The sequence below is a fragment of the Rhipicephalus sanguineus genome, chromosome 11 (genome assembly GCF_013339695.2).
Source record: "Rhipicephalus sanguineus isolate Rsan-2018 chromosome 11, BIME_Rsan_1.4, whole genome shotgun sequence".
Taxonomy (NCBI): Eukaryota; Metazoa; Arthropoda; class Arachnida; order Ixodida; family Ixodidae; genus Rhipicephalus; species Rhipicephalus sanguineus.
In genome coordinates this window covers 95,317,373-95,329,304 of record NC_051186.1, presented here as the reverse complement: position 1 = coordinate 95,329,304, position 11,932 = coordinate 95,317,373, and the positions used below count along the sequence as shown (strand labels likewise).

Sequence of the window (11,932 nt, the reverse complement as noted above, 5' to 3'; positions counted from 1 at the left end):
TTACTGAGGAAATCTCGGGTTGCAACGGCCTATTCACTCGTACGGAGTCACACAGTACACTTGTAGAAAACAAGTTTCTATACATTACCTACACGCAATAAAAAAAATCACAGCACATCCACGGAGTGAATGATGATGAGTGGGCGAAGCTGCATCGGTAAACCGTGAATCTTCCGTGAATTCTGCCCAGTACATCATCACCGACGTGAGATCGGGCGCGTTTATACTAAAGGTTCGATGAGAGTTATGACGACTTGCAGCTCACTTTAATTTTACATGTACGCTGTGAATTTTCATTGTTTAGAAAACCATTGCTTTAGAAAACATCTGGCGTCTTTCGTTAAGCAGCTGGCGTCTTTTCGTTTTGCTTTAGAAACATCTGGCGTTCTTTCGTTTTGCTTTTAGAAAACATCTGGCGTCTTTCGTTGGTTTATTTCATCAACCAACGGCGTTTTGAACAAAATTTTTATTGTTTATTGACGCACAGGAGAAATCTCACCAGGCACTACCTCGGAGGTAAACAATGGCTGCTAATGGGAATGAGAGACAGAAGAAGTCGGCTTTTAGCTAACACTTACACTTCTACTAACGTTTCCTACTGGAACATGCCAATGGCTGCTAATGGGGAATGAGAGACAGAAGAATTCGGCTTTTAGTTAACGCGCACGCTGCGAATTTTTTATTGTTGAACAACGCACAGGAAAAATCTCCCACCGGCACCACCTTGGAGGTCAAGATCTGGTACTAGCGTTACGACTGGTTACGCACTACGACTACGAGGGACGAACGGGTGCCGCTTTAAGGAGCTCCGCCCCTAAAATTGTTCTCAGTCAGCGCTCGTGTTGTCGCTTGTGTCTTTCTTCAACGTTTTACGTGCTGTGCTCACTTTTAACTAAGCCCTACATTACGGCGTCCCTCATAATCATACAGCGGTTTTGGGACCCTTATCTTTATGAAGATGACAAGGCTGCAATAATATTCTATATGGCTGCAATATAAAGTTTGACAAGAGAATTGCAGTGGCAAAAATAGAAACAGGCACCACTGAAAAAGGACAGGTGATCTTCAACAGTTTGATGACGACAATGGACTCGCCGACCTAAAAAAGCGTGAACAGAGATAAATGGTCAGCACAGTAATCAGCATCTGCAAGGCTACAGCAATGACATTAGAGGGGCCCTTGTTAGGCACTTCCAGCACAGCTGAGCTGAAAATGTCTCACGAGAGCTTCTCTCACGTCGCAACCTGTGCCTTCTACAACGTCTGTGGTATGGTCAGGCTGTTGGAGCTCCTTGTCGTTGTTCTGAACCTCAACCAGCCAGTGTTGGAGCAGAGTGTCACCGAAATGCTCACACACATTGTTGAGAACACAGCAGGCACGGATGGCAAGGCGAGAGGTGTCAAGGTCGCACTCCATTCCTTTCATGATGAAGCGAAACCTTGCCTTTAGCCTACCAAATGCATTCTCAACAATGCGGCGAGCTTTGGAAAGGTTGTAATTGAACAACCTTTGTTCGTTGCTCAACTGTGCCCTGTGACTGAATGGTTTGATGAGGTTCGCCGTCAGTGGGAAGGCCTGGTCACACAGGATCAGAGGTGGCACAGCAATGCCACTGATAGTGAGTAGTGGCCGGCGGAACAAATGTCCCTGGACCGCATTTTCCAGCAGCGAACGTTGGTAGACGTAAGAGCCGTGGCACCGGCCAGGCGATCCCACACTGACGTACCGGAACCTGTACCGGTGGTCCACCAGTGCCAGAAGAATCATGCTGTACCTGCATTAGAAAAAATAAAAAAAACTGTTCACTAATTCACGTTGCTTCTACCATTATATTAATGAAACAGTCAACCCTTGAAGGGCATGACAGGAGTAGATTTAGAGCAGAGAAGTGCACTTCCGGAGAACATGAAAATGAATGGCAAGGCTGAGCAACACATTACATAATGACGTGAACAGTGCGTGTAATACACAAGGACGAAGAAACGACGAGGACTAGCGCTGAGTTTCTTCGTCCTTGTGTATTACACGCGCTGTTCACGTCAATATGGAATACCAACTAGCCCGGTCACACACATTACATAAGTTTAATTACAGAGCATATAATTTACACATTTTACCACATATTTCTCACAATATTGCTACAGAGCATTAGGGTACACACTGTCTTTTATTGTTACTACAAAGTAATCAGAGGTCTTGTTTTGACTATAGAATGAGTTAATGAATTGCACGGAAGTAAAGATTTAGTTCGGCCTGATGACGCAGTGATCAACTTTTGTATAGTATGCAGTCGTCAATGTTCCAAGCCATGGTGTTGCTTAGGATGGTTATAGCAGGCATAACAAGTATAACGATGCCTAGCTTGTATACATAACTAGCCTGACTGTTGTCTGGATTACAACGCACGTTCGTTCAGCTGGTCAATCATCCTCTCCAGTGCAAAAATATGACCTAACTTGCCAAATAATTCCGGTGTAATGAAAGCGCAACCCATGTGCAAACTGCGACTTACCATCCTTTTTAATTCCTTTAGTCGGTGGCGCTCTCCTTGGGCGGCGAAACGGGAAAATGACACCCGTCTAGCGCTCCCACTGCCTGCGGGAAACCCAACATTGCCTTGAATTCGCGGATGTGTTCTGCCATGCTCGACACTGTGGGCATGTTGACCCACTTGGTCTCCATAGTCTGGATCACGGCTTCGCACAATTCTTTGTAGGCTTCGTTCACGGTTGAGCGTCCCACGGCGAACAACTCCGCGATACTGCGTTCTTCCGCTGAGGAACACAGTCGGTACAGGCCGATTGCGACACGTTTATCAACCCTATTGGAAAAAGTCAAATGGTGGACATGGTGGAAACCACCATCCACCATTATAGTGGATTAATGTAGTGGGTGGATGGTGGACGGTGGTGGATGGTGGGTGGATAGTGGACGGTGGCGGATGGTGGACGGTGGTGGGTGGATAGTGGACGGTGGCGGATGGTGGACAAGGTGGGTGGATAGTGGACAGTAATTTAGGTGGGCAGATGGTGGACGGTAGCCTTGGTGGCTAGAAATTATGCTGTGTACAAGGTACGTGGCAGGTACGGAGATGGCGGGCATATTTGTCAATGAACTATTTCCCTTTCAATGCTATTTCAGTTATATTTCAAAACATATTTGCATGTTACACAAGGCATACAGGTTAACCACAGAAAACCAACTGGTAACTCTCAGCTTTGGTTCCAAATGTGTTAACAGGCAAAACAGGCACAATAATACCATGTTTGCACTAAGCAAAAAACAGACTGGCTCAGTGAATAAGTTTATACCCTTTTCTACATTTCTTGGCGTTATGCTTACTCCTTTGCCTCGACGAGCAGCTTCTGCAGAAAACCCTTGTAGAAAACCCTCACCACGACATCACGGTAGATCCTCGGTGGCTATAATTGAAGCAGCTACAAAGAGATGCATTTCTCCAAGCAACCTGAAAAATATTTAAAAAGCATCACTAAAAATATAAATGATTTGTTTAGAAATCAATATATTGACGCGTCTTACACAGCTCCTATCAATTAAATAAATAGATACTATAGTGAGTCCTTATTGCAAGTATGGCATGTTTTTGGGCTAGTTGGTTTATAGATACAGCAGACACCTTTAAAATGGGCGAAGACAACACGTTAGAAGACAGAAATAAACAGGCACACAGGCAGCGCACGGTGTGTGTGTTCTCTGCGCTTCGCTCGTCTTCGCGCAGTTTATACGTGTCTGCTGAACTTACGACTAAGTGACTTTTGAATTAATACAGTAAAATTGCACTACAAATCACTACAGCTGGTGAGGTACTACCGGCTGTTATACTATTTTTTCGCCAGTTGCCGTAAGCGAAATAGTGCCGGCATTCCGTGCGGGGCCAATTACTGGCCCTCGCAACAGGTCGGCAGCGTTCGCTTGACTGTAGCCCTTGAAATAAATCTTATTAAAACCACAAGTGGGTCAGTTCTCGCGGCAATTAACCTACCCCTCGCGAAATGAACGCGCGATTCGCTAGCCCGCGTTGAGCAAGAGAAAAAAAAAAACACACCGAAACCACAGCCTAAACTTTCAAACGTTGCAGCGGCAAAAGAAATCCACATTGGACGATGCCGGCGGCCAGCCAACGGGGATACACAGCCGGCCAGTTGACGCTAGCGCTGCAGTGCCGAACCCCCACCCAATTCCGCCTTCGCCAGAAGCCCACCTACTACATTATATCGTCCTTCAGGGGCGGATTCTGAACAAATTCCTGTAATTTCCGACGTAAAAACTTATGAGTGCAAAAGGGTGCTAGCATAATCAGTGTTGTTTATTGCATCACCAAATGAAACTTATCGCGCCTCACCGATTCCCAGTCACAGCACAACCCGGTGGCAGTAGCAATAATTTTTTTTAGTTTGGTTATTACAAGTGCAGTGACGATTGTTAAATAACTGTGTAAGACGAGAGCCTTTCTGTCGAAGATTTGATCTATGCTTTCAGTTTTACGGCGAGTAGTGCGCCCGTCTCACATATCCAAGCACTTGGTAACAGTAACGATTAAGCTGTTCACAAACGTCGGGCGGGAGCAGCTTCAACACAACTGCAAAGACACTCAGCACCACCGTATTCAATATCCCTTGGCAATACGCATGCAGCAATAATAATGCATAACGTGCACGGAGTAGCACTCACAGCCATCTACCTTTCGCAAGAGAACATGTTGGCAGCGTACACGTTGCGACGTCCGCCGGTCTTCAGGTGATGTAGCAAGTCGGCGTTGGCTGGCCACCCCGTTTGCAGGCAACCGTCGGTCTAGAGGCAATATGGTGAGTTCCCATGTGCACGAATTGTCACGTCGGTTCTCCATGCCACAGCGCGCGTTGCGAGAAACTATTCCGGCACACTTAATCGATGATGATCACCAACAAAGGAATCGTACTTGGGAAGCTGGCGCCTGGAGCTCACTTAGTGTGCCGTGTACCGCGCATCATACTGATTCAAGATGTTCCGCCTAAGTCAATGACCGCAACATAAAACACAAAGCACGGGCACGCACGAAAATCAACCGCATCAGCACAAACACAATCACCACGCCATGACCACGTTGAAAGCAGCGCGCCGCCATGTCAGGAAAGAAAAATCTGGGAGGACGACAGCGGCGACGCCAGTGGCCACGGCCTAAACGAATTTCACTTCCGACGCTAGCGGACGTGACGTCACCGCCGCCATTGAGACAACGCCTATGGCGAACACGGCCTCAGAGACGGGCAGTAGACATTAATCACGGAGGCTAGGTTGTAAGGCTCTACCAGCGCAGCCAGGAGGAGGGAGCCGGGAAGCAGCTGCTCGGCTCAGATAATAATAACTGCTGGGGTTTGACGACGTCCCAAAAGCACGATATGATTTTGTTAGACGCCGTAGTGTGGGGGCTCCGGAAATTTCGACCACTTGGGGCTCTTTACATGCGCCAAAATCTAAGTATACGGCTGTGCTTTGCACCTTGCAACCGTCTAAATGAGGTTCTCGGCTCAAGCCGCAAATTATTTTTGCAATACAGTACATTGTCAATCTGTTTACGCGAGGTGATTCGGTTGCAGCATGCATTTCACGGACGTTTTTCTCAACGTTTACATCCGTAGCGCACATGATGTTGATGTTTACTTTCAGCCTTATCATAAATGTGAGCGTACAGCAAATTCAGCGCGAATGTTAGAGCGCAACAGGCGTGGTCTCGGATAGGTACAGGTCGGTCCACTGTTAGAGGGAGCACGCGAGCGCGTGGCTCGCGCTCCGCGCATCGCCACGTACGTGAAGCGGCGAAAACCAAGCGCATGCGCGGAAATGTGAAGGGGGCGGTGCATGGCGAGCGTCGTCTGCTTGCAAACCACCCCTTCGCTCTGTCGATGCGCGGCGTGCGCACGCGACACGAATCTGTATATATAGATGAAGCATTCGAAGGTATTGCTTTCAGTTTTTATGGTATGCCAGTAAGAAAGCCAGTGCTGGCAAACCAGCTTTTTGCTCCTGGGAACTCGACAGTTACACGATGGCTAGGGTGCCCGACCACCAAAGAAGGCAAATCGCTGAACTGTGTCTTCAAGGCTACACACAACGGGCCATTTCAGCCATGTCTAATCGACCACTTAAGACGGTGAACAGGATCGTGAATGCCTACAGAGACGAGCGAAGGATTAAGGACGCTACTCGTAAGCCCAGATCGCGTGCGACAACAGATCAGAAAGATCGCGAAATAATTGCTTATGTCGTTGATAAACCAAGCGCCTCTGTTCAAGAAATCCGTGCTAACTTAGGGATTCAAGCGTCGAAAACTACGGTGAAGCGACGGATTGCTGAAGCAGGTCTGAGAAGTTGTACTGCCGTCAAGAAGCCGCTTTTGCGGAACGACAACAAAAACAAACGGTTGCTGTTCGCCCAAGAACACCGTGACTGGACCGTGGAAAAATGGAAGCTAGTGGTGGTCCCCGACGAGTCGACGTTTACCACAGACTGCCATCAACAGCAGAAAGTCTGGCGACCTCGAAATGCTCGGTAAGAATTTTCTGGCTGTCAAGAGTTGTTAGAAGCGGCGATATGTGACTGATTGCAGTACACGCCCCCTTCCCTCGTCTTAGGCCCTATTCTCGCTTTACGTTTGTTCACTAGCGAATATTTATTTTTACTTTCTTGCTGAGTGAAAATGGTGAACATTTCAGCAGAGCAGACTGTTGGGCTAGTTGGCTATCCATGAACAATAAAATAATACGCGCTAAAAATCTGCGAGCACACAGAAAAGGAGAGCAGACGAAGAACTGGTGCTATTAATAACTGTTCATTTTCGTCATGCCCACCGAGTTTAAATACAGCTTGATGTTGTTGCGCACGCGCAACATTTTAGGTTGACGCCAAACATCGATTCCTGCATTTGTAGGGGGCATATGGACGTTAAATTGTGAGAATAATACATTCCTGCCCTTCAACGCAAATCGCGGTGGCTAAATTCATTTTTTTAACTAGCTGAGCGAAAAACAGTCCAACTTTTTTTTCTATCTTCCAGCTACAACCCGGAATACGTGCAACGTGTGACAGCAAGCGGAAGAACCAGTGTTGCTGTGTGGGGCTGCATCACAAGCGAATGCCTGGGGCCACTCTTTCGAATGCAAGGGAAGCTTACTGCAGACAAGTACTGTGACCTGTTGGAGAACGTAGCGCTCCCACACCTCACCAGCGGCATCTTTCCTTATGATGATTTCATTTTTCAGCACGACAGATCTCCGATACACACATCGAAAAAAGCAATGAAACTGCTGCAAAACCATGGTGTCACTGTTCTGGAGTGGCCACCGCAGTCGCCTGACATGAACATCATTGAAAATGTGTGGGGCGTAATCAAAGTAGCTCTAGCTCGCCGAAGCATGCATGGGGCGTCAGCCGAAATGCTGTGGAAAGCGGTCGAAGATGAATGGAATCGAGTGAAAATGGATGCGACGCTCACGGAAGCACTGTATGAGTCCCTGCCCCGAAGAATGAGGGATGTGCTGGACGTGAACGGAGACTTTACGCGCTACTAGGCCATCAGTGTGTGTATCTTGTGCGTTCATTTCTTTTGCTCTTGAAAAGCTTCAATAAATATTCAAGTTTCCATTTTGTATCACAGCCGGAAGATACTAATGTGTCACTCAAAACTTTCGCATCAACTGAAACGCGACTGCATGGCCGGGCCGAGGCAACGCCGGCGCGGGCGAGCTAAGCGAAGGGGTGGTTCGCAAGCAGACGACGCTCGCCATGCACCGCCCCCTTCACATTTCCGCGCATGCGCTTGGTTTTCGCCGCTTCACGTACGTGGCGCTGTGTGCAGCGCGAGCCACGCGCTCGCGTGTTCCCTCTAACAGTGGACCGACCTAACAGTGGACCGATCCCACGGAAGTCCAAAAGTTAACTGCTATCCAGTGGTCACTAATTTTGCTTTTTCTTCGTGCTCGAATCAATATTCTCAGCCAAGAAAATCGTATTAAAATTTACTAATAATCAGGCAATACACTCTTGAGCATTTTTTCGCGATCAGTACAATAGGTACTGCAAACAAATGTAGCATTGAAAACGAAAGCTCAAGAGGCTCAACCACTCACCACAAAAATATAGATTTATTTCATGTCAGTCAATAAGAAATAAAGAAAATGCATGCTCACAAGGGGTGTATTACAAATACAAAACAAGTTCGATCCTGTCTATTCAGTTTTACATTGCTCCATTAGGCACTACAAACTCGCTCAAAATGCTGTTCATTTGCACTGCAATGATATTTCACATTATACTCATCATAGTTGCCACTGCTTTCGAGTATAATGACAGTGTTTGGCGCAGCTTCTCCAGCATGCTGCAGCATGGTACACCATCATTTTCCTCACCCACCATTCCCTCGCTGCTTTCCACCATTCGCGCCATAGTGGGCGCTGCCTCCTACCCCTGCCCAGTATTTTGCTGCTGCACTCCACCATCGTCCACCATCCTTTCCACCTTACCCATCTAACGTACACCATGCCACCCACCACTGTCCACTATAAACACCATGATTTCCAGCATACCCAGCATTATTTCCACTATATCCACCACCTTTTCCAGTATCCGCCATGGCAGTTTTTCCGATAGGAAAGCGCGATGGCTTCGCGCATGTTTGTATTCTGGCGCTCGAGCAGCGGTCCGACTGCGTCCACGATGTACCGAAAGGTCCCCGGAGTAACGCGGAACGCTCGCTTGAAGAATTTGTCGCCAAGCAGTGGCACGGTCTCCTCGAACCAACCCGTCTGCCGAGTGAAACACCACCTTTCCCTGTTGACGCTTCGTTCTGTCACCGCATCCATAGTCGTCAGCAAATTGTTCACGAGCAACAGCTCATTCTCGATGGCGTCGGCTTCCTCTTTCGCCGCTTCGATCCCAGCACCAAGCTGCATGATCGCAGCCGCGTAGAACACCATAGCGGCCTTGTCATCTGTTTCACGGTCACTCATGATGGCGGAACAGGCACGTACTGAAACCAATGAAACGAAATGAATACACGTAACCGCAAAACCAGGCAAAACTACGTGGTAAACTTCGCAAACCCGGAAAAGCAGCCGGACGGGTAAAGCGGTTATAACGTAGCCACAGTTTCGCTGTTCAACAAACTTATAACCAACTCTGCTTATAACTAATAATGCGCTTATAATTATGTATAAACATTTTTTTTTTATATTTCAGAACAAGACAACGCACAAATGTGTGCTTTTAAGTGGATTTATTTGAGTTCACTTACGACGACATGAAAACGAAAATAAGATTAGCAGCGCCACAAAATGTTTGCGAGAAAATCCTGAATCAGTCAACGGCCGTTGAAAACCGTCGTGTGGCAACGCGAGAACTCCATCGAGTTCGATGGAGTTGTAGCGTTTCGATGGCCATTGGCTCAATGGCCTTTCAAACATGCCCGTGTGTCACGGGCATAACAAAGTTCCGTCACCTGTCGATTTTTAATCTGAATGTTTAGGCTCCGAAGGAACATAAAAATAGGAAGAAAGTAATAAGGTACGAAACAAAGCCTGTATTTCGAAATGAAATCACATTTTTGCAGCGCCGCACACGACCACTTCAGAGCATACAGCTGCCAATACTACAATTAGGTTACAATGGTATCTTGAGCGCCCACTTTCGCCATAAATGGAGAGAGCCTCTCCTTCCACTACGAATGGATTCTGTCTGATGATACGGTGCTGGAAACGCATATATAATGACTCCTGTAGGCTAGATGTGCAATGTTTTTACACAATAATATTATTTATTACAGCTACGATCACTTCGGAACTAAAAAGTCAGCGGGGAATATTGACGGGGGCTAAGCAAAGAATCTGGCGAATGGCAAATGGAAGGTAACATATGCAGCTGTGCCACGCAATTCCGCACCAACATTGCTGCATTGTGAACTCGAAAAGAACGAGATTCCCGACTATGATGAGATATTCATCTGGATGATGCTTGAGTAGTGAATTATCCTTGAGCTAGCTCAGCGTTAACATAGCTTGAATTAACACACTGTTGTAGCTTACTGATAAACTCACAAACCGTCACCTTTATTCCAAGTGTAGATAAAGTTATTATTTCTTCATTTTCAGACTGCTCTTCACGAAGAGAGCATGCAAAAGGAGATACTTCCGTGGTACACTTTAGCAAAATGCGCGAGAGAAGCATGTATCTTTGTGGCATTTACTGGTAGAGAATTTGATTTTTTTACTGAGTGAATAGCTCAACTAACCAAACAATAGATATCGCTCTACGCTACGAAATACACTGTCACGCATTTCGTGCTAAGTATATAACGCAATTACACGTAAATCTGACTACTGAGTCATATAACTCTGTGTGCGAATAGGATGCATTAATTTCTGTTATGGTTAAGGTATCTGGTGAACATGGTGTCAGATTCCTGTTTGGTGATCCCGAGATTTTCTTTGTAAAATGGCGTCCCAATAGGTTTTCGTTCCGGCAATGCTATTCCGCTTTCATGCTCATAATTATTACAAAGCTGGAAGACAAATTGGCTACTTGGAACATATATGTACGATTGCCATCTGCGAGTTTCCCGACAGATATTGACTGCGCACAGGCCATTCATCTAACGTTGCTCGTCCAAGTGCACGTACTGTCGCTTGCTCGTCATCATTGTTCTATCGCACAGCCAAAGTCTGGAACGGCCTTCCCCACCACATTGTTTCCATCACCACCTCACCTGTCTTCATGGAAGAAATAACAAGATTTATTCGTGGACAAGTTCTGTATTTTTTGTTTGTAAAACCACCCCTTATGTTACACCCCTCCGGGGTCTTTAAAATAAATAAATGAAATGAAATGAAATGAAATAAAGTCGTATCAGACAAAGAGACCCTACAAACAATTGTAAGTGGTTGTGGGCAATAAAATCATAATCGAAGCCCTTATAAAAGAAATGAGCGGTGTACTAACCAGCATTGCGAATGATATGAACGAAACAAAATCTGTTCATGAAAGCTGGGCAACACATATTGCAAAGTACCGGCACAAAGAAAGAGAAAGAAATAAACTTCCTGCGAGATTTCAATATTGATCCGCTACTTTTAATTGAAAGCTAAAATAAACATGACGTCACCCAGCTTTTCACATAGTATTATCTTATTACGAAACGGCGGAATATGTAGCGCTAAAGTAAACGTGCGGCTCTTGCGATATATAAGGTAAACTGTGAACACACCGCTTCTATCGCAACTATCGCTATGTTACCACAAAACCACATTCCCTGCCTCATAGAACTCCCTCGGGCATACTTACAGTTCCAGTAGTCCTAATCCTTCTCTGGGATCACCGCATTCTGCCAATCAATTTCGTAAGCCTTCATATCGCGGGTACGACCGTACATTTTAATTCGCAGTGTTTTCACAGTAGGCAATGCAGAATGAGACTTTCGCATTTTTAACGATACGCCCTATAAACTCGCATAACCTTCTGGATTGCCCCACAGCAGGCGCGCGCACCCTGGCTTGACTCACCGCCGCCAGGAAAAATGCTGAAATGATGTATTAGCATGCAGAGGCCAAAGTTGTCTCATTATGGTCGACGTTGTAATCCCTACGCCTTAACCTTTGCAATTAGTCGTCGCGGTACGCTACACATGGCGGGCGTATAAGTTCCTGAGGTTTCTCAAATTGTTCTTCTAACGCAAAGAACGACACGAGAAATGCATTTGCGCAAATTCTTGCATGATGATGCTACTGGATTGATTGCCCAATAAGGGGGATCATATGGTCTTCATTTTTTTCAAATCCTACTAGTGGATACCACGTCAATTAGAAAGAAGAGTTATACTTAGTGAATCCGAATGTTAAACTACTGAATAATCCATTTTCCGTAGCCTTTAAAATAAACAAACAG

General features: G+C 46.2%; 1 protein-coding gene across 1 annotated transcript; it reads right to left on the bottom strand.

Moving 5' to 3' along the window:
• Nucleotides 1-1,183: 1,183 nt before the first annotated feature.
• LOC119375240 (uncharacterized) lies at nucleotides 1,184-2,683 on the bottom strand. The gene is made up of 2 exons (XM_037645421.1): nucleotides 2,613-2,683; nucleotides 1,184-1,775 (listed from the first exon to the last, which is right to left on the bottom strand). Exons 1-2 carry the CDS (start codon nucleotides 2,681-2,683, stop codon nucleotides 1,184-1,186), a joined length of 663 nt encoding a protein of 220 aa, XP_037501349.1.
• Nucleotides 2,684-11,932: the final 9,249 nt, after the last annotated feature.